Here is a 22,928-nt window from a genome sequence, read left to right as displayed (position 1 = left end):
ACACACACAGAGAAATCAGAACCAGGGACAACCACATCATATTTAGCTTACATTGATTGGACTAAATCATTTTTGGTATATTTTAGTTGTCACTGTATTAGACTAAGCAATGTGATTGTGAAGTGGTGCTGGAACCAATTGACCCAGCGTCGTCCGGGTTTGGCCGGCAGGGATATCCTTGTCTCATCGCGCACTAGCGACTCCTGTGGCGGGCCGGGTGCAGTGCATGCTGACCAGCTCGGTGTACGGTGTTTCCTCCGACACATTGGTGCGGCTGGCTTCCGGGTTGGATGTGCATTGTGTCAAGAAGCAGTGCGGCATGTTTGGGTTGTGTTTCAGAGGACGCATGGCTCTCGACCGTCGCCTCTCCCGAGTCCGTACGGGAGTTGCAGCAATGAGACAAGACAGTAACTACTACCAATTGGAAACCACGAAATTGGGGAGAAAAAAGGGGTAAAAAAAAAGCTAAGAAAAAAAAGAAATGGTGCTGGAACAGTGGAGGCAGCAACTGTTTTCTTGTGATCACTCTCGTTGGTTCTATCTATAGTTGTTTAGTAGTCCTAAAATGTCAGAAACATTGACTTGCTTGACCATGCTGTAGGTCATGTAACTAACTGTTTGTTACATGCAATATGCTTTGTGGACTTCACCGGACAGAGCTTGCTCTCCGGTTTTGTGATGAAAAAACAGTGGGGTTGAATTGATTCTGCCACTGTGTCTTCCTATTGTCTTGGCCTTAGCCCTAAATATCACGGTCTCAAGGCTTATGAACTAACAGGTTATAGTGCAAACAACGCAATTATCACAACACATAGGTAGTAATATGGATTTCATTTCTGTTGTGATAATAGTGTTGTTTGCTCTATAACCAGTGATTTTACCAACACAACTCTATTGTTTACACAGTCTATGGTTCGAGGAAACTGTGCAGACAGTGATCTGAGCTATATGATTGGCTACCGGTAGGTATATAGGCGTTATTGATTTGCTCTCTGGGCCTGCCGGGTAGGTGGAGTTGTACCTTCAGACACATGAAATGGTTAAAAATGTGATCACTTTGCCTTCCTGGTGCTAGGGCTGCTGAACCAAGTGCACCTACCCCCAACAGCAACAAAAACATAGAAAAATAAAGAACCGAAGGCTTTATCCTTGGGTTTTTTACAGAATTGTTTGGTGATCGACTAGGAATGCCTTGGAGATCGACCGGTTGGTGACCACTGCTATACTTGAAATGTAGTTAGGAAAGTTTAGTCAGTAAGGCTGGTCCGAATGGATCGTCATTTCATTCACCTTGTAAACTCTATAATTCACATTGCTTGCTTCCTATCTCACTAGTCAGCATAGCATGAATCTGTATGTTAGTGTTTTTATTGACAACTCATCAGGATAGCCTCACGTCTCTCTTCCTCTTTACCATTAGCAAGCGGGTGGAATGTCCTTCACCTATTAACTTCCGCCAATGAGCATTCTCCCAGCTGGAGGGTTTCGATGCCAGCTGTCCAGCATAGGGCAATATGTTATCAGCATCTGGTTCTGTGGAGCATTCCTCTGAGACGAGGCCTACCCCAAAACTACCATATGGTATTCTGTTGTCATTCAGTTAAGCCTGTACTCAATTGAAATCTAACATAAATGATTTTAGTCCCACCCTGAAAAAATAAAATCTCTGGGAGTCAAAGGTAGTGATTTAGCTCTTACTGAGACAGAGGCTGACATGCTTTCAAATTTCAAGTAGAAACTGAATCTCACTCGTACACGTACAGTACTTGTTGAAAATAACATATATTTATTCCAGCCCTTCATGTTTACCACATCTCAAATAAATCCCCAATAAATCACAGTGGGGTTTGGAGTAAGCATGCGTTAAGCATGAGTCATCACGGGTTAGTATGAGTTAGCATGGGTTATCGTTAGCGTTTGATGGCCAGGGTGAGTCCGTCGCCCACAGTGAGCATGCTCAGATCGATCCTCTGGTCTGTGTGGAGTTTCTTGTTGAGCTTGTCCAGAGCCTGGGAGGTCAGGTCATCAGGAGCAGGGTCCACCACTTTACCACTCCAGAGTACCTGGGGGAGAAGGTGGGGGGGATCAGAGATACAAGTGAGGTGTGCTGTGGTCAGAAGGTCAGAAAGACAGGTCAAGGAAGTGTAATTAGATAGACAGGTCAAGGAAGGGTAATTAGATAGACAGGTCAAGGAAGGGTAATCAGATAGACAGGTGATAGACAGGTCAAGGAAGGGTAATCAGATAGACAGGTGATAGACAGGTCAAGGAATGGTAATTATATAGACAGGTGATAAACAGGTCAAGGAAAGGTAATTAGATAGACAGGTGATAGACAAGAAGTGTAATTAGATAGACAGGTGATAGACAGGTCAAGGAAGGGTAATTAGATAGACAGGTCAAGGAAGGGTAATCAGATAGACAGGTGATAGACAGGTCAAGGAAGGGTAATCAGATAGACAGGTGATAGACAGGTCAAGGAATGGTAATTATATAGACAGGTGATAAACAGGTCAAGGAAAGGTAATTAGATAGACAAGTGATAGACAGGAAGTGTAATTAGATAGACAGGTGATAGACAGGTCAAGGAAGGGTAATTAGATAGACAGGTGATAAACAGGTAAAGGAATGGTAATTAGATAGATAGGTGATAGACAGGTCAATGAAGGGTAATTAGGTGGACAGGTATAGACAGATCAAGGAAGGATTATTAGGTGGACTGGTATTGGACAGGTCAGGGAAGGGTAATCAGATAGACAGATTAGAGGAGTGAGGTGAAGGGGGAGGCAGGTGGGAGACAGGTGAGGAGAGAGGCTCAGACTGAGGACAGAGGAGATAGGTTGCCATCTTTCTCTATGTTTTATATGTAGGCCTATCTTTTCATGCATCTTTACCTCAGTTAGCTTATTAGATCAAATCGATTGCATGCTGGCATTATTCAAATCATTTTCAAAATCACGACTCGCTTGTAGGAATACAATTTTGGGCATAGGCTACTCACATTATCGATGGCAATGATGCCCCCTTGTCTCACAAGCTCAAGAGACTTCTCATAATATCTGTCATAGTTCCGTTTATCCGCATCGATGAACACAAAGTCATAGGTTCCAGCTTCCCCAGCAGCTATCAACTCATCTAGGACAAACAAAAGATCACGTTGAAAAGGATTGACCCGTTTCACAACGGAATCGTGTTTGGGTTCTTTAAAGTCAGTCACCTACCAAGTGTTTTTATACACATTTGAAGACGGACATTAATTTTATCCTCGACTCCGGCCTAGAAAAGAGAAAGGTAGTTAGTTACATGTCTTTCATTGTCTAGGCTTCTGTACTGTTAAGTCCATTGAGATGTTTCAATGTGCTTTAAATTACATTTTGACTTGATTTCGAGTAGATGGTTTGAGGCAGACAATAGCAACCATTTTCTGTCACAATGGTTGACCTGTGTTGTGTACAGTAGTATTTCTACTGTTGGGGTTTGGAGGGGGCATTAAGTTCATTGTAGGGATTCTCTGCTGCTAGGCTTTGCACCTTTCGTAGACACTTTCTTCTGAGCAGACGGCCTCACTACTCCACCCACAGCACTTTGTGAAGTCTGACTGACAGATGTTAGATACTGAATATGCTGTATTGAAGCTTTTGGGGAGACAATCGATGTTTCTGAATTCCAATGAGTTGAATGGGTTTAGATGTTGTATTGGGGTTGAATACTGGACAAACAGATCTAATTCCTGTCTAGAGGAATGATGGAGCAAGTAAACTAGCTGAACGACAAGCGGAATGTTGATCTGACCTCTTTAAAGAAAGGTTTAGCAATGTTCATGTATTCGTCGTCTATTTCACATGCTACCACTTGACCCTTCTCTGGTACAACCAATGCCATGTTCAGGGTGTTGTACCCTGTGTACATCCCTGGAGAGAAGGAAAATATTAACATTAGTCTCTTCTGATATTAGAATGAGGGAAGTTAATTCAGAATTAGTGAATGTTGAAAAGATTGGCACAATGAAATATATTCCAAATAATATAGTAACATTAAATGTTTTCAGTATTAAGCTTGTTTTATCATTACATACCAATTTCAATGGTTTTGCTGGCATTGATCAGTTTGGCCAGATTTGCCATCAGTTGTGCTTGTTCACTAGCAACCAGCATGATGCTCCATGGGTCCTCAAGGGTTTTCTGCAACATGAAGGAAGGAGAATTTTTATTTTATTTAACCTTTATTTAACTAGGTAAATCAGTTAAGAACAAATTCAATGACGGGGGCTGGGATTGTTTTATTTTTTTGTAGTTTTTTTAAAATATAGGACAAAACACACATCACGACAAGAGAGACAACACAACACTGCATACAGAGAGACCTAAAGACAACAACATAGGAAGGCAGCAACACATGACAACACAGCATAGTAGCAACACAACATGACAACAACATGGTAGCAACACAACATGGTAGTAGCACAAAACATGGTACAAACATTATTGGGAACAGACAACAGCACAAAGGGCAAGAAGTTAAAGACAAAAACACATCACGCAAAGCAGCCACAACTGTCAGTAAGAGTGTCCATGATTGAGTCTTTGAATGAAGAGATTGAGATAAAACTGTCTAGTTTGACTGTTTGTTGCAGCTCGTTCCAGTCGCTAGCTGCAGCGAACTGAAAGACGAGCGACCCAGGGATTTGTGTGTTTTGGGGATCTTTAACAGAATGTGACTGGCAGATTGGGTGTTGTATGTGGTGGATGAGGGCTGCAGTAGATATCTCAGATAGAGGGGAGTGAGGCCTAAGAGGGTTTTATAAATAAGCATCAACCAGTGGGTCTTGCGACGGGTATACAGAGATGACCAGTTTACAGAGGAGTATAGAGTGCAGTGATGTGTCCTATAAAGAGCATTGGTGGCACATCTGATGGCCGAATGGTAAAGAACATCTAGCGAGAGCACCCTTACCTGCCGATCTAGAAATGACATCTCCATAATCTAGCATGGGTAGGATGATCATCTGAATCGGGGTTAGTTTGGCAGCTGGGGTGAAAGAGGAGCGATTATGATAGAGGAAACCAAGTCTAGATGTAACTTTAGCCTGCAGTTGTGATTTGTGCTGAGAGAAGGACAGTGTACCGTATTGCCATACAAAGGGAAGCACAGCCGCGAGACTACAAAGGGAAGCACAGCCGCAAGCTGCCCAGTGACACGAGCCTATCGAGAGCATCCTGACCGGTTGCATCACTGCTTGGTACGGCAATTGCTCGGCTTCAGACCGCAAGGCACTTCAGAGGGTAGTGCGTACGGCCCAGTACATCACTGGGGCAAAGTTAACTGCCATCCAGGACCTCTACACCAGGCGGTGTCAGAGGAAGGCCCTAAAAATTGTCAAAGACCCCAGCCACCCCAGTCATAGACTGTTCTCTCTACTACCACATGGCAAGCGGTACCGGAGTGCCAAGTCTAGGACAAAAAGGCTTCTCAACAGTTTTTACCCCCAAGCCATAAGACTCCTGAACAGGTAACCAAATGGTTACCTGGACTATTTGCATTGTGTGCCCCCCCCCAACCCCTCTTTTACGCTGCTGCTACTCTCTGTTCATCATATATGCATAGTCACTTTAACCATACCCACATGTACATACTACCTCAATAAGCCTGACTAACCGGTGTCTGTATATAGCATTGCTACTCTTATTTTCAAATGTCTTTTTACTGTTGTTTTATTTCTTTACTTACCTACACACACACACACACACACACACACATATACCTTTTTTTTCTCGCACTATTGGTTAGAGCCTGTAAGTAAGCATTTCACTCTAAGGTCTACACCTGTTGTATTAGTTGCACGTGACAAATAAACTTTGATTTAATTTGATTTGACCTTTGTTTTGGAGGTGTTCAGAACAAGGTTAAGGGTTTAGAAAGCTTGTTGGACACTAAGAAAGCTTTGTTATAGAGCGTTTAACACAACATTTTAATTCAGACATTGACAAAAAAATACTAAAACATGACATTTTTATGACATAATCTAATCAAACAATGTAATTTCGCCGTGTTGCTGACTGCAGCGTCTCAGCACAGTGTTTGTATAGTACTGTGCTGACCTCTAGTGGTTATAGTAGCCTATTTAACTGTCATGATAATGTAGAAAACCAGTATCTCTCTGTATCTATCTAGTTTATATGTACAGTACATTCCTGCTTTTCATCTCATAAACACCCTGGTTCTCCCCAGTCTTACCAGTCCAATCCCAACCCTAGTTTCATGTCCTCATCCCAGTTCAACCCTAACACTAGTCTCAACCTCAACCCTAACCCTGGCTCTAACCCAGTCCAGTCTTACCAGTCCAACCCTAACCCTAGTTTCATGTCCTCATCCCAGTTCAACTCTAACACTAGTCTCAACCTCAACCCTAACCCTGGCTCTAACCCAGTCCAGTCTTACCAGTCCAACCCTAACCCTAGTTTCATGTCCTCATCCCAGTTCAACCCTAACACTAGCCTCAACCTCAACCCTAACCCTGGCTCTAACCCAGTCCAGTCTTACCAGTCCAACCCTAACTCTAGTTTCATGTCCTCATCCCAGTTCAACCCTAACACTAGTCTCAACCTCAACCCTAACCCTGGCTCTAACCCAGTCCAGTCTTACCAGTCTGAGTTTGGTCATGACAGGATGTTCTCTCAGTGAGTTGTTCACGACATACTGCAGCACTGGGTCGTTCTTCCCTCCACTGTGGCTCTTACCTGGCAGGGCAGATCCTATTCCTGTGCCTGACCAAAAAAACATCAGTTACAAATTTAGTTTTGCATGGTCATTTTAAAGGTCATTTTGATTGTCAGCCCCAAAGCCGTGTTCGCAGCCATGGCAAATATTGATTACAGCGTGTTCAGGATTTAGCAAGTTAACCTTTGTAAAGAATTCTTTACTGTCAACATCAGGATAAGAAATTGAAGTGCTTAAAGATGTTAAAAAGATGGATATTCTCTGAGTCTGTGCCCTCGTTTGGCCTGTAAGGAAAAAAACAGAATGGTGTGGGCTTACTGGTCAAAAACAGCTGATTTTGCCAGCTCAGCCAATGAGATGTGCATGCACTTGGATATTCAAATGATCTACCAACTCAGAGTTCCATGTGGGGACAAACTGCTCTGGCTGCCCCTGATGTCCAGCATGCAGACTTGCCTTTGCAGCTTGTAAACCACCTTGTGTGGAGGCTCTGTTTAGCCACTCTTTCTTGTTGGCTAGCAATCTATCTATGTTTGCAGCGATTGCTAGGGTACTAACTAAGTGTTTCTTAACAGCCAACTCTTATTAACCACATCATTTGAAAAAAGTGACTTTCGAGATAGTTGTTGCAATTCTGGCGTCTCATTTATAACCATTGAGTAAATTGCACACTAAAATTGGTGCATGGCATACATATGTATGTTTCGTGGCTATCTGACAGACAAAAAGTTTATGAAAGACAAAAACAAAGGCAAATAGCTGTGGACCTGTAAACAGACCGTTTGAATTCAATAGGACCTATCGTTTTGCGTTTACTTTTTCTCCAACCTACGCTGCTGCACTGAGCGAATTCTAGAACATTGTCTACTCACAGTCACTTCAATGCAAAATGTCATATGTCTGTTCACCTGTCAAATTCTACTGTATGTTATAAACCAGCTTTCTTTCTGGTGCATAGAGCAAAATACTTGAATTAATAGCATATCTAATAGGCCCAGTTAAATGAGAGATGTGCATGTTAATTGTTTGTAGTCTGTGGCTACTTCGGGAATATGAACCCATCATGGCCCAAGTAGTTTAAGAATTTATTCTGCAATGGTTCTGAAAATATGTATTATGTGTATAAACGCAATATTGTCTACTTGATAAATGTGAAATTAGAGTATTCAGACGTAAGCTTCTGAAGTAACCTACAACCATCTGTGCCACTGTTAATAAACTGTGCTCTGGATCTGAGCTCTGGATCAGATGGTTTAGAGCAAAATAACTTGTTGATTTACTACTATGAAGTGGGTGCAATTAAATGAGATATGCGACAAATAGTATACAGTACTTGTTCTAGGTCTATGTGCTAGCAACCTGGTGAGTATGAAGCCATCACAGAAAAGGTGAGGAATTTATTATGCAATGATCATGGAAATTAAATAAATAATAGCCTAGAAAATAGATGCCTATTTCTAATTATGTTAAAATGCTAAGATAAACTAAATAGATTTTCTCTCTTCTCACTAACGGCAAATGATTGCATCTTATTAACTTGTTTATTGTTATGAACAAGCGTGTCCAGTATATCCCCCATATGCACAACACACTAATCTACTTCCCTGCTTGCAATGCAAAACTTCAACCACTAGAAAGTGCATACACAGTCTAAAGTTTGCTGGAAGGTGAGCACATTTTCAAGTCAAGTTCAGTTTTTATAAATTCAAACTTTTGTGTGAAATTGGTGCACGCACATTTTGGGGTATATTCTGTATGTATGTAAATGTTTATAAATGAGGCCCCTGAGCCTAAGTCTCCCCCCTAGTCAGCAGGTACTGTAGCCTAGTGGTTAGAGCCGAAAGGTTGCTGGATCAAATCCCCGAGCTGACAAGGTCAAAACCTATCATTCTGCCCCTGAACAAGGCAGTTAACCCACTGTCCCCCGGTAGGCTGTCATTGTAAATAAGAATTTGTTCTTAACTGACTTGCCTAGTTAAACAAAGGTTAAATAAAAACATTCGTCTCCTCTCTAATGGAAAAATTGCACAGTGAGATATTTACCTGTTAGTGCAAGAACAAGCTGAATGCAGAAATACATCTTGATGTCTGGAGCCATTTTGGAAGTGTGTCTATTCAGCTATATAGAGTGAACACCAAAGAGACTGTATTGAGGGAATGTGGGTCTACAATTTATACAGAGTGGATGGGAAAGTCCACTGGCCTCCATGTGTATTTGTTTTGAACTATCCTTTTAGGGTGAGGGACAATATATCGACCACTCTGTATGTAGATGTTTCACAAGAACACTTTCCTCACAATGTGTTTTCCAGACACCACCCCATGATCCCCATGATGTAACAGTGGAGTTTTCAAGGTGTCAGCCATGGGGAACCACTGTTTAAAGCTCACTGTATGCAGTACAGAGGGTCAAATAATACATACAAATACTAGATGTGTAACGCAGACACTAGGAGTTAGGAAGCAAGTACAGGGGGTCAAATAATCCATCCAAATACTAGATGTGTAACGCAGACACTAGGAGTTAGGAAGCAAGTACAGGGGGTCAAATAATACATACAAATACTAGATGTGTAACGCAGACACTAGGAGTTAGGAAGCAAGTACAGGGGGTCAAATAATACATACAAATACTAGATGTGTAACGCAGACACTAGGAGTTAGGAAGCAAGTACAGGGGGTCAAATAATACATACAAATACTAGATGTGTAACGCAGACACTAGGAGTTAGGAAGCAAATACAGGGGGCAAATTTTAGAATAAATAGAACAATCCAAAACAAGAGTTTAGCATCTGGACATGAGAAAGATAACTAATACTGCCCGGGGAAACAGCCAAAGGGAATGATAGATATAGTGGAGGTAATCAGAAGTGATGGAGTCCAAGTGAGTCTCCTGAGGCGCATAATGATGGTGGCAGGTGTGCGTAATAATAAGTAAACTGGCGACAATGAGTGCCAGAGAGTGGGAGCAGGAGTAAACGTGACAAGATGTACCATGCATTGCCCCCCGGTGGCATAACATTGGGGTTGAGTATGAGCAACACTGTTCAGTCAAACTGGGCAGAAAGCCCAATTAAGGATCGGAACCTTTTTTCAATTTCCGGCTAAAATACCAAAATCTAACTGCCTGTAGCTCAGGACCTGAAGCAAGGATATGCATATTCTTGATACTGTGGGCGAGCGGTTTGCTGATGTCAACGTTGGAAACAGAGTGCCCCATGGTGGCGGTGGGGTTATGGTATGGGCAGGCATAAGCTATGGACAATGAACACAAATGCATTTTATCAATGGCAATTTGAATGCACAGAGATATCGTGACGAGATCAAGGAGATGTGTCGCACTGCCTGAGGCAAAAATTGGTCACACCAGGTACTGACTGGTTTTCTGATCCACACCTGTAACTTTTTTGTTAAGGTATCAAATCAAATCACATTTTATTTGTCACATGCGCCGAATACAACAAGTGCTTACTTACAAGCCCTTAACCAACAATGCCGTTTTAAGAAAATACCTACAAAAAAAGTGCTGTAGCAGAGAGACCAGTCTATGACTAGGATGGCTGGAGTCTGACAATTTTTAGGGCCTTCCTCTGACTCCGCCTGGTATAGAGGTCCTGGATGGCAGGAAGCTTGGCCCCAGTGATATACTGGGCCGTACGCACTGCCTTCTGTAGTGCCTTGCGGTCGGAGGCCGAGCAGTTTTCATACCAGGCAGTGATGCAACACGTCAGGATGGTCTCGATGGGGCCGCTGTAAAACCTTTTGAGGATCTGAGGACCCACGCCAAATCTTTTCAGTCTCCTGAGGGGTAATAGGTTTTGTCGTGCCCTCTTCATGACTTTCTTGGTGTGCTTGGACCATGTTAGTTTGTTGGTGATGTGGAAGCCAAGGAACTTGAAGCTACCCTTACCCTTCAGGAAGTCCAGGATCCAGTTGCAGAGGGAGGCGTTCAGTCCCAGGGTCCTTAGCTTAGTGATCAGCTTTGAAGGCATTATGGTGTTGAATGCTGAGCTGTAGTCAATGGATAGTGTTCTCACTGTAGGTGTTCCTTTTGTCCAGGCGTGAAAGGGCAGTGTAGAGTGCAACAGAGATTGCATCATCTGTGGATCTGTTGGTGTGGTATGCAAATTGGACTGGATCTAGGGTTTCTGGGATAATGATGTTGATGTGAACCATGACCAACCTTTCAAAGTATTTCATGGCTACAGACGTGAGTGCCAAGGGTCGGTAATCATTTAGGCAGGTTACAATAGTGTTCGTGGGGACAGGAACTATGGTGGTCTACTTGAAACATGTTGGTAATACAGACTCAGATAGGGATAGGTTGAAAATGTCAGTGCAGACACTTGCCAGTTGGTCAGCGCGGCTTTGTTAATGTTGACCTGTTTAAAGGTCTTACTCACATCGGCTGCGGAGAGCGTGATCATACAGTCGCCAGGAACAACTGATTCTCTCATGCATGTTTCAGTGTAACTTGTCTCTAAGCGAGCATAGAAGTTATTTAGCTCGTCTGGTAGGCTCGTGTGACTGGGCAGCTCTCGGCTGTGCATCCCTTCGTAGTCTGTAATAGTTTGCGAGCCCTGCCCCACCCGATGAGCGTTGGAGCCGGTGTAGTGACCAACAGATGCATATCTGTATTCCCAGTCATGTGAAATCCATAGATTAGGGCCTAATACATTTATTTCAATTGATTGATTTCCTTATATGAACTGTAACTCAATATGTTGCATTTATATTTTTGTTCAATATAAAGGGCTCAACCATGAGTCTCTGGCATGCTTTGGGGAAATAGGATGCGGGTGAAGGGGAGATTTATTTTGAATTCAACCTAGTGCTGTTGGAATTCACCTTGCTTCTGCATAGGGGAGAAACTCTGACAAATTCTATATGTGATACCATCTTATCAGGTGAAATACAGCACAGTTTGTAAGAATAGCTGGAAACAGAAGTGCTCTTCAAATAGCATTTATTGCTCAGCACATTCAGGCATGATCAAATCACATTATCAACCATTCTCATTATCATCCCTATGTACATTTTCATCCATTGGTCAGAAGTAAATAGATAGAGCAAAATAGAGCTTTTGATTTGTTACATTCAATATGACAGTACATCTCTCTTGCAGGAGTTCATTAATTGTGCCTCATAATCTGGGGCGCAACTTTGATTTTGGAAGTGGGGGGGACGTTATTATGATTGTAAATAAATAAAAAATATCCAGTCGGATGAACACTCCAAACAGCCTACCCGACCACTCGGAGGCATCCACATGGTCCAAAAGCACACCTATGCATCGGTTTGTAACACATTCCATGATAAAATGATATGATAAAACTGGGGGAGACATAAATACAATTTCAGAATGTGGGAGGGGGACATATTTTAAGGCGGAGCAGTTCTCATATTGCTTTAAAGGCTTGCACTAACCATGCAGTTTTACAGAAAACCTCTACTGACCTCTAAATCTAGTCATTCTAAAAACAGGTTAAGTCACAAATTTTAGGTTTAGCTTGCTTCTCTGCGATTGGCTCAGCAGCTTGTCCTGTTCGCAGTTTTGTCATCTTTGCTCTCTCCATCACCTCCTGTAAAGCAGTTCTCGTCTATTTAAAATTGCTCTTGTTCCGTTATCTTCTCATCAACTGTCTGATCTTTCAAACCCACGGCTGATACATCCTCTTCTTTCACTGGTGATGTCTTTGTAATAGATATCTCAACATGTTCAGGTTTTAACTCAGAGGCCTTGGTCTTCACGCTCTCTGTCTTTGGGGTTCCATCTTTGGGATCTGTAACCTTCTCAGGCTCTTTGTCCATACTTTCTTCTGGTTTCTCCTGAGTTGTGTTGCTTTCTGGCACCTCCCTGTGGGAGTCCTTGCTCTCTGCAACTTCAGGAATCTGTTTCTCTGGTGGTGTGATTGTCTTAGCTTTGTCACCACTGCTGGTCGTTTCACTCTCTTCCATAGGGGTGGTCGTTGATTCTGGGGTGAGGGTTGAGTCTGGTTTAGGGGTGGTCGTTGATTCTGGGGTGAGGGTTGATTCTGGGGTGAGGTTTGAGTATGGTTTAGGGGTGGTCGTTGATTCTGGGGTGAGGGTTGAGCATGGTTTAGGGGTGGTCGTTGATTCTGGGGTGAGGGTTGAGTCTGGTTTACGGGATATTTCCTCTTTAGGGTTGACTGCTGGTTCTGGTTTTGGAGAAGTTTCTACTTTAGGGGTGACTGCTGGTACTAGTTTTGGGGACGTTTCTACTTTAGGGGTGACTGCTAGTTCTGGTTTTGGGGAAGTTTCTTCTTTAGGGGTGACTGCTAGTTCTGGTTTTGGGGAAGTTTCTTCTTCAGGGGTGACTGCTAGATCTGGTTTTGGGGAAGTTTCTAATTTAGCGGTGACTGCTGGTTCTGGTTTTGGGGAAGTTTTTTCTTTAGTGGTGACTGCTAGTTCTGGTTTAGGGGATGTCTCCTCTTTAGGGGCGACAGTGGGGAATGGTTTAGGGGATGTTTCTTCTTTAGAGGTTACAGTGGGGTACTGTTTAGGGGATGTCTCTTCTTTAGGGGTAGCGGTTGGTTCCTTTTGCGTTAATGTCTCCTCTTTAGGATTGACAGTTGGCTCTGGTTGCTTGGTTGTTTCTTCTTTAGGAGTGACAGTGGGTTCTGGTTTTTGGGAAATGTCTGCTTTATGGGTGACTGCTGGTTCTGATTTTGGGGAAGTTTCTTCTTTAGGGGTGACTGCTGGTTCTGGTTTTGTGGAAGATTCTACTTTAGGGGTGACTGCTAGTTCTAGTTTTGGGGAAGTTTCTACTTTAGGGGTGACTGCTTGTTCTGGGTTTGGGGAAGTTTCTTCTTTAGGGGTGACTGCTAGTTCTGTTTTTTGGTAAGTTTTTTCTTTAGGGGTGACTGCTGGTTCTGGTTTTGAGAAAGTTTCTTCTTTAAGGGTGACAGTGAGGTCTGGTTTAGGGGATGTCTCCTCTTTAGTGGTGACGGTTGGCTCCTGTTGTGGGGATGTCTCCTCTTTAGGAGTGACAGTTGGCTCTGGTTTTGGGGAAGTTTCAACTTTTGGGATGACTACTGTTTCTGGTTTTGGGGAAGTTTCTTCTTTAGGGGTGGGGGTTAAGAATGGTTTTGGGGAAGTTTCTTCTATAGGGGTGACTGGTACATCTGGTTTTGGGGAAGTTTCTACTTTTGGGATGACTACTGTTTCTGGTTTTGGGGAAGTTTCTACTTTAGGAGTGACTGCTGGTACTGGTTTTGGCGACGTTTCTTCTCTAGTAGTGACTGCTAGTTCTGGTTTTGGGAAAGTTTGTTCTTTAGGGCTGACTGCTAGTTCTGGTTTTGGGGAAGTTTCTTCTTTAGGGGTGACTGCTAGTTCTGGTTTTGGGGAAGTTTGTTCTTCAGGGGTGACTGCTTGATCTGGTTTTGGGTAAGTTTCTAATTTAGCGGTGACTGCTAACTCTGCTTTAGGGGATGTCTCCTCTTTAGGGGCAACATTGGGGAACGGTTTAGGGGATTTTTCTTCTTTAGGGGTGACAGTGGGGTAAGGTTTAGGGGATGTCTCCTCTTTAGGGGTGATGGTTGGCTCCTTTTGCGAGGATGTCTCCACTTTAGGGTTGCCAGTGGGGTACTTTTTAGGGGATGTCTCCTCTTTAGGATTGACAGTTGGCTCTGTTTGCGGGGTTGTTTCTTCTTTAGCAGTGACAGTGGGGTCTGGTTTTTGGGAAATTTCTGCTTTATTGGTGACTGCTGGTTCTGATTTTGGGGAAGTTTCTTCTTTAGGGCTGACTGCTTGTTCTGGTTTTGGGGAAGTTTCTTCTTTAGTGGTGATTGCTAGTTCTGGATTTGGGGAAGATTCTACTTTAAGGGTGGCTGCTAGTTCTAGTTTTGGGGAAGTTTCTACTTTAGGGGTGACTGCTGGTTCTGGTTTTGGGGAAGTTTCTTCTTTAGGGGTGACTGCTAGTTCTAGTTTTGTGAAACTTTCTTCTTTAGAGGTGACTGCTAGATCTGGTTTTGGGGAAGTTTCTTCTTTAGTGGTGACTGCTGGTTCTGGTTTTGGGGACGTTTCTGCTTTAGTGGTGACTGGTAGTTCTGGTTTTGGGAAAGTTTCTTCTTTAGGGCTGACTGTTAGTTCTGGTTTTTGGAAAGTTTCTTCTTTAGGGGTGACAGGTTTGTCCGGATTAGGGGATGTCTCTTCTTTAGGGGTGACGGTTGGCTCCTGTTGTGGGGATGTCTCCTCTTTAGCGGTGACAGTTTGGTCTGGTTTTGTGGTTGTTTCATCTTCAGGGGTGACTGCTTGTTCTGGTTTAGGGGATGTGTCCTCTTTAGGCGCAACAGTGTGGTACGGTTTAGGGGATGTTTCATCTTTAAGGGTAACATTAGGGTCCGGTTTAGGGGATGTCTCTTCTTTAAGGGTTACGGTTGGCTCCTGTTGTGGGGATATCTCCTCTTTAGGGGTGACAGATTGATCCGGTTTTGGGGATGTTTCGTCTTTAGGAGTCACATTGGGGTCTGGTTTAGGGGATGTCTCTTCTTTATGGGTGACAGTTGGCTCTGGATACAGGGTTGTTTCTTCTTTAGGAGTCACATTGGGGTCTGATTTAGAGGATGTCTCAGATTCTTTCCCTTTTTCCTCACCCATTGAGACATCTTTTGTGACCTTTTCACTGCCATTATGTTCATTCTGCACAACACCTTTTACACTATGTTCCTTGCTGCTCACTTCTGGCTCTGTCGGACCCACCTCCTTTTTAGGAGTCTTTTGCACAGGCTCTTCTTTACACTCACTTGTTGTGCTGAGAATTCTGTCTGGCATTTTATCTCCAACTGTTTTCTCATCTTGTGTTGTTTTTACACCAGAATCATCAGGTGACTTCACCTGCTCCACTGTCTCCTTGGTTGAACTGCTCTTCAGCTCTGCAGTGATATCAGGGGATTCCATGTCCTTCTCTGTGGGCTCAGGGAGATCCTCTTCTTGTATTGTCACAGCACTCTCTGCCTCTTGAGGTTGCTCTGACTCTCTGTGCTCTTTCTGATCAGGTTTCTGCTCCAGTGTTGGGGCACTCTGCTCTGTCAGATCTACCTTTTTTCTCTCTTTGATGGGACTTTCTTTTGGGCTATCTTGTTGTTGATCTGTTGGGGCACTCTCCTCTTTCAGATCTACCTCCTTCTTCTCTTTTAAAGGGCTTTGTTTTTTTCTCTCCTCTGACACCTTTTTGGGTTCTTTGGAGATGTCCTCTGTGGGGACCTGTGGTTCACCTTTTACTGAACTTTCTGACTCTGAAGTTTTGGGTTCTGTTGAGATGTCACCATTCATGGGAACCTCTGGTTGGGATTCGCCATGTTTTGGGGTGTCATCTTTTTCTAATGTCTCCTTTATCTCGCTGTCTAGCTTCTCTGTTGTGTCTAGTTTTTCCTTCTCCCCCTCACTGGTGGCCTCAGCTGATTTGACTTCACTTTGTGTATTTTCACCTCTGTCAATGTCCTCTGTCTTTTTGATTGCATCTGGCTCACCCCCCTTTTCCTCCTCTCTTTCATCATCTTCCTCCTCTCCATTTTCTCCCTCGCTTGGGCTAACTCCATGTCCATTTACCTCGACCTCTGCTGATGTTACCATCTGCTGTCTCTTAGACTCTTCCTCCTGTTCACCCTCTTCCTCTGGGGCGTCCACTTCAACATCAACTTTACCTCTATCTTTCTCTTTCTCCTCATCTACCTCTCCCCCACTCCTCTTCTCAGCTTTGTCACTCTCTTCTCCCTGCTTCTGTCTCAATTCGTCTCCCTCTCCCCCGTCCGTCTCCTCGGAGCCTGTCTCCTCTATCTCGGACATCTCCATGTCTCTGGTGGTCTCAGTGATGATCTCCTCAACAAACTTGTACTGGGGCTCAGACCTGCGTGTGGGCCCTTCCTGCCGGGCCAGGTAAGGCAGGGTGTAGATGGGGGACTGGGGGTAGATGCAGGGCATGGAGATGTGGGTGTCAGAGATGGTGTACAGACGGGACTCCTCACCCTCCAGGAGTTTCCTATAGGGAGGCAGAGAGACGTGTTATTACCGTCATGACTATAATATGGATATGTCCCAATGTGTTAGCCTCGTAAATGCCAGACTGATCACCGCTGCGCACATCCATGTCAGCTCGTGAGAACAGTGTGTGTGGATATGTCTGAATATCCATATCATGATTATAGTGTCATTCTGTGTTGTGATATGGTCTATGTTCATTTGATGTTAAACATGAAATCAAACTATTTCAATAAAATGTCTACTGTTTCATTTGTTCACTATGGACTGTGTTTTGTTGTAATCTCTCAACATCGCCATGACACTTTTGCACAGTTTTGCTCTAACATAGCACTAAGTTGAATCAGATGTATTAGCGCTGGGCTGGAATAAAATGTCCACACCTCAGTTATCCTCAGAAATAGATCCAGGAACACACTATAAACTATATGGTATTTTCCTCAGTCAATGATTTTATATATGGGAGAGATGGAGTTGATGTCCCTTACCTGTAAGAGAGAATCTCCACATCCAAAGCCATTTTGACATTCAGCAGGTCCTGGTACTCTCTCAGGTAGCCAGACATGTCTAGTTTAGCATTGGTCACCTCATTCTCCAGCTGCCTGATAGTGTCCTGGACAGAAAAGCACAAGTAGTGTCAATAATACTGTCAACCAGCCACTTTGGTTGGTATGACAACAAGGAGAAATGAAGGGGAGAAATAGTGTTCTACCCCTATAGGCCTATATGAGGAAATTATATTCCAATAATGATACAGTTCACATGGGGCCTATATTTGTGGCCTACACCTACAACATAGCCCTGAATACAAATATGAATCATAAAAATGTGTATGTTTACTTACAATTGTTAGAGGTACAAAATAAACCACAGTCTACCTGGTAATGAATCATTTCCGCATAGTGACGCTCCTCCAGGTCTTGTAGTTGTTTTTCCAGGGCCTCTCTCATTCCTTTCCCACAGTCCAGTTCAATTGTTTTCCCCTGCAGGTGCCTTCTATTCTCCTGGATCTCCTGCTGGCTCGCCTTCAACGCCTCTCTGTTGCTCTCTGCCGCTTTGGTTAACTTTGCGAACTGGACACGGAAGCCCTCCTCGGCCTGCTGAATGTTGGAGGCGGCGTGACCTTCTAACTGTGCACGGATGTCCCGGAGAGCTGCAGTGACATCAGGTTTGCCAAAGTCATGCGCCTTGACCGTTACTTGAGACTCTTGGATCTGGGCCACCATTTCTGATGTCTCGTCCTCATGGTTCTTCTTCAGGAAGTGGATCTCGTCCACCAGAGACTGCGCTTTCTTGTCCAACTGAAGTTTGGCGAGGTATGCATCGTTGGCGTCCTTTTTCAGCACAAGGATGCCGTTTTCTGCATCCGAGCGGTCACGTGCCTCCTGCTCGTACTTGTCTCTCAAGGTGAGGAAATCTTCCTCCAGGTTCTGATGCTCTATCTCGATCTGACGCTTCTGAAGGGTGATGTCATGAACTAGGTTCCTCAGGTCCATAAGTTCCAGCTGGTGCTCCTGGGCCAGAGACGCAGGGGACTGTGCCTTTAGTTTGATTACCTCGATTTCCCTCTCAAACAATTCATTTTGATGCTCCAAATGACGCACCTTCTCTATGAATCCGGCGAAACGGTCGTTCAGCCCATGGAGCAGTTCTTTCTCATTCATTTTCGTCAACACCCCGGTAAATGGGTTTGATAAATCGAAAAGGCTCTCCGATGATCTCGGAATGGATCCGAATTCGCTCTTCAGCGTCGTCGCATATCCTCTGTTCATGTATGCGGTAGTCGACTCAAAGCCAACGGTCCTGGACGCAGAGGGGGATCCGGTCAGTTTGGGTTGATAGCAGCAATACTCAGCTTGAGCTCCCCTATGCGGAGAACCCGAATGATAGTCCATTCTGTGGCTCATATTGCCTCAGTAAACTAAGCTGTGTTGGTGTGCAGGCTAAGCAACCTTTTATACCCGCTCTGTCTGCTCGCGCTGCAGAATGGAACTGTCCATAGTGCTGAAAATGTATAGAATCAGCTGTAGGCTTGACTGTCTGCCAACGCGTGCTTCCTCACCTGTGTTCTCTCTCTCTCCGTCTCTCTCTCATCGTTTTGTCTCAGACTGCATTAACGCAAAATTACAAGTCATATGTCTTCAATACATTGTCAGGTTTTCAGACTATTGTTAAATCCATAGCTTTCCTTGTTTTGATGATTTTTTTATATTATAGAAAGGGGTTGCAGATTCTGGTTTGGCTGAATGTGCTTGCCTTGTAATTGAACTGTATATTACTGTATATTAGAGGTTGTAAAGTTAGTGTAAAATAGTCATTTAAGAATGACCCTAAGCTTAGACATAACTGCTCTCAATTCTCAGTCAAGCAGCACTTTTAAAGGGCATTTCAAACACTTTTCAACCTCATATTCATCATCTCCAGCACCAAACCAGTGACAATTAGGTTGAAAATGGGTGGAGTTGCCCTTTAATCTCACAACGTTTTACAAATGTCTACATGAGGAAAACACATGGGTCTGCTTGGCTTGGCGGAGACAGGCTGGCTGAAAAGGGTTGGCCTGGATGTGTTCCAGTGATACAGCATTCATTTACACCTCATAGTGTACGGTAGGTTGTTCATAGAAATCATTGATGTATTTCAGTGAATAATGTGAATATGATATCAGAATATGATATTTACTCTCTTGATCAGAGATGAAAACCTCTACAGAGAGAGATTAGTAAATAGAAAATGTGACTGAACAATGTCTCAGCAAAGACCTTTTTTATTGTAAAATAGTGTATCACCACTAAAATAAGCACTACATTAACTCCATGTCACTTGATAGATGTATGTTGGTTAAGGATACACAGTGATTCACATTTCTTAACACATTTCATAAGCAACGTTTTTATAATTTTGGGGTATTGTAATATGTAACCCCTAACTGCCCTCACCCCCCCCCTATACAAAACAAGTGTTGAGAAAGTGCTTTTAGATCAGGTGAAAGTCACTCAGTAGATACACTGACTGTGCAAAACATTAGGAACACCTTCCTTATATTGCATTGCATTCAATTCATCAGGGCATGGACTCTACAAGGTATTGAAAGCATTCCACAGGGATGCCGGCCCATGTTGATTCCAATGCTACCCACAGTTGTGTCACTGTCAAGTTGTCTGAATCTCATTTGGGTGGTGGACCATTCTTGATACGTATGGGAAACTGTTGAGCGTGAAAAACCCAACAGCGTTGCAGTTCTTGACAAACTCAAACCGATGCTCCTGGTACCTACTACCATACCCCGTTGAAAGGCACTCAAATATTTTGTCTTGCCCATTCACGCTCTGCATGGCACACACACTATCCATGTCTCAATTGTCTCAAGGCTTAAAAATCCATCTTTAACCTGTCTCCTCCCCTTCATCTACACTGTTTGAAGTGGACTTAACAAGTGACATCAATAAGGGATCATAGTTTTCATGTGGATTCACCTAGTCAGTCTATGTCATGGAAAGTAGAGGAGTTCCTAATGTTTTGTAAACTCAGTGTATATAGACTGAATGAAAATATAAATGCATCATGCAACAATTTCAAACAAGTTACTTAGTTACAGTTCATAGAGGGAAATCAGTCAATTTAAATAAATCACCTAGGCCCTAATCTATGGATTTCACAAGACTGGGAATACAGATATGCATCTGTTGGCCACAGATACCTTCAAAGAAAAGTAGGGCTGTGGATCAGAAAACCAGTGTCTGGTGTGACCATCATTTGCCTCATGCAGCGTGACACATCTCCTTCGCATAGAGTTGATCAGGCTGTTGATTGTGGCCTGTGGAATGTTGTCCCACTCCTCTTCAATGGCTGTGCGGAGTTGCTGGATATTGGCGCAAACTGGAACATGCTGTCGTACAAGTCGATCCAGAGCATCCCACACATGCTCAATGGTTGGCATGTCTGGTGGGTATGCAGGCCATGGAAGAACTGGGACATTTTTAGTTTCCAGAAATTGTGTACAGATCCTTGCGACATGGGGCCGTGCATTATCATGCTGAAACATGAGGTGATGAATGGCACGATATTGGGCCTCAGGATGTGTAAAAGGAATTATATATCTTTCATGATAATAATCAATAATCAATTCGCCTTGACTAATGCCCAAGGTTTGTAAGACAACGGGTTAAAATAATTAGGCAAGGACTCAGCTTTCTGCAAAAGGTATCTGTAGCTTTATTCAGAGAACGTTCTGAGGTCAGGATAACAAAACAGTCATTATATAGTTCTTGCTTTCTTACGCACATGCATTTACACACAAACTGTTGGTGACCTGTCTCCCCCACAAACTTCTCACCCTCTTTATCACTCTCCCGAGCTCGCCTGTTCCTTTCCCTCAAGATAAGAAATGCTTTGAAGCTTTCACTCCCAGGACCTTCTGTCTCCTGGTGTCCCTCATAATTGCATATACACATTCCTTTCCCTATCACATGGTTCCTGAACTTTCCAGAACTAATCAAACTTATCTATCCCTACATTGATCATTACATTGATTATTCATTAACCATTCTGTATGACTAATAATTCATCATGGTCTATTGATTCATTTACCTTTAATAGATAATTCTCTTATCAGGATGTCATCAAGGTATCTCTGTACATTCAAATTCCCGTAAATAAAATGCAATTGTGTTTGTTGTCATCCATAGCTTATGCCTGCCCATACCATAACCACACCACCACCATGGGGCTCTCTGTTTACACCGTTGACATGAGCAATCCACTTGCCCTCACGACACCGTACACTCTGTTTGCCATCTGCCCGGTACGGTTGAAACCTGGATTTATCCGTGAAGATCCCACTTCTGCAGAGTGCCAGCAGCCTTCTAAGGTGAGCATTTAACCACTGAAGTTGATTACAACGCCAGACTGCAGTCAGGTCAAGACCCTGGTGAGGACGACAAGCACGCAGATGAGCTTCCCTGAGACTGTTTCTGACAGTTTGTGCAGAAGGTCTTCGGTACCCATAGTTTCATCAGCTGTCCGGGTGGCTGGTCTCAGACGATCCCGCAGGTGAAAAAAAAACCCAGATGTGCAGGTCCTGGTCTGGTGTGGTTACATGTGGTTGTCACGTCCTGACCCCTGTTAGATGTCATTTTCTATAGTAGAGTAGGTCAGGGCGTGACAGGGGGTGTTTTGGGTGGTTTTCTATGTTTTCTATTTCTATATTTAAGTTCTAGTTTTTCTGTTTCTATGTTGTTTTTTTGGGGTTGATCTCCAATTGGAGGCAGCTGGTCCTCGTTGCCTCTAATTGGAGATCATTTTTAAGTTGGGTTTTTTTCTATTGTGTTTGTGGGTAGTTGTTTTCCGTTTTGTTGTCTGCTGCCTGACGGAACTGTTTTGCTGTCGTTTTAGTTTCTTTCTAAAAGTGTTTAGTTTTCATTAAAAGAATAATCATGAGCACTCAACACGCCGCGCCTTGGTCCCCTTTATACGACGCACGTTACAGTGGTCTGCGGTTGTTGGAGGCAGCTTAGGGTAAATAAATTAACATTCAATTATCTGGCAACAGCTCTGGTGGACATTCCTGCAGTCAGCATGCCAATTGCACGCTCCCAAAAAACTTGAGACATCTGTGGCATTGAGGTGTGTGAGCTCAACTGTGAATGGTCCTGGCGTACCAAGAAAAAGTGTCAAGGGAAGCCAGTTTGGATTTGGCTTCACTCCTATCACATCACATCGAGAGCAATACATCTTTGACAAAACAACTTGTTGTTGTGGCTAGCTAGCTAAAATGTACCCTTTCCTAAATTAGCCACGGATTGAGATAGGGGTTTGGACTTCTGGTTTTACTTAATTCTAATACTGGTCAATGATTATAACGGTGATTCTGATCTAACCATAAATTCGTACATTGTTGTGCTATACTGTAGCTAGATTTTTAGCCAGGTAGCCTAGGACAACAAAAAATACAAGTGTGAACTGTATGACAGAGTCATAGTCCGTTTTGTCAACATGAGAGGATGTCATTGACGTTTCTCTACAAGTAGATTGAGTCAACATGTTTTTTCAACTTGCACGAACGTTACGCACGCACGCGAACGCACACACACACACACACACACACACACACACACACACACACACACACACACACACACACACACACACACACACACACACACACACACACACACACACACACACACACACACACACACACACACACAC

The 22,928-nt window shown here is 43.4% G+C and overlaps 2 protein-coding genes across 2 annotated transcripts in view; both read right to left on the bottom strand.

Annotated features, from left to right (window-relative positions):
* LOC115193451 (neurofilament heavy polypeptide-like) overlaps positions 1-18,770 on the bottom strand; it is a 29,902-nt gene extending 11,132 nt beyond the window's left edge. The window contains exons 1-4 of the mRNA XM_029752139.1: positions 17,597-18,770; positions 17,207-17,331; positions 15,223-16,719; positions 14,173-15,096 (exon numbers count right to left, since the gene is read on the bottom strand). Of these exons, the coding sequence (XP_029607999.1) occupies positions 14,173-15,096; positions 15,223-16,719; positions 17,207-17,331; positions 17,597-18,625 (3,575 nt within the window). The 5' untranslated portion in view covers positions 18,626-18,770. The remainder of the gene's footprint in view (positions 1-14,172; positions 15,097-15,222; positions 16,720-17,206; positions 17,332-17,596) is intronic.
* Positions 1,763-8,874, bottom strand: LOC115193584 (catechol O-methyltransferase domain-containing protein 1). Its single transcript, XM_029752368.1, has 7 exons — positions 8,761-8,874; positions 6,643-6,764; positions 4,076-4,181; positions 3,793-3,911; positions 3,222-3,276; positions 3,002-3,135; positions 1,763-2,063 (listed from the first exon to the last, which is right to left on the bottom strand). Exons 1-7 carry the CDS (start codon positions 8,813-8,815, stop codon positions 1,911-1,913), a joined length of 744 nt encoding a protein of 247 aa, XP_029608228.1. The 5' UTR covers positions 8,816-8,874; the 3' UTR covers positions 1,763-1,910.
* Positions 18,771-22,928: the final 4,158 nt, after the last annotated feature.

Source organism: Salmo trutta, chromosome 5 (genome assembly GCF_901001165.1).
Source record: "Salmo trutta chromosome 5, fSalTru1.1, whole genome shotgun sequence".
Taxonomy (NCBI): domain Eukaryota; kingdom Metazoa; phylum Chordata; class Actinopteri; order Salmoniformes; family Salmonidae; genus Salmo; species Salmo trutta.
The sequence above is the reverse complement of the archived record's forward strand: the minus strand, read 5'-3'. Positions and strand labels throughout refer to the sequence as shown.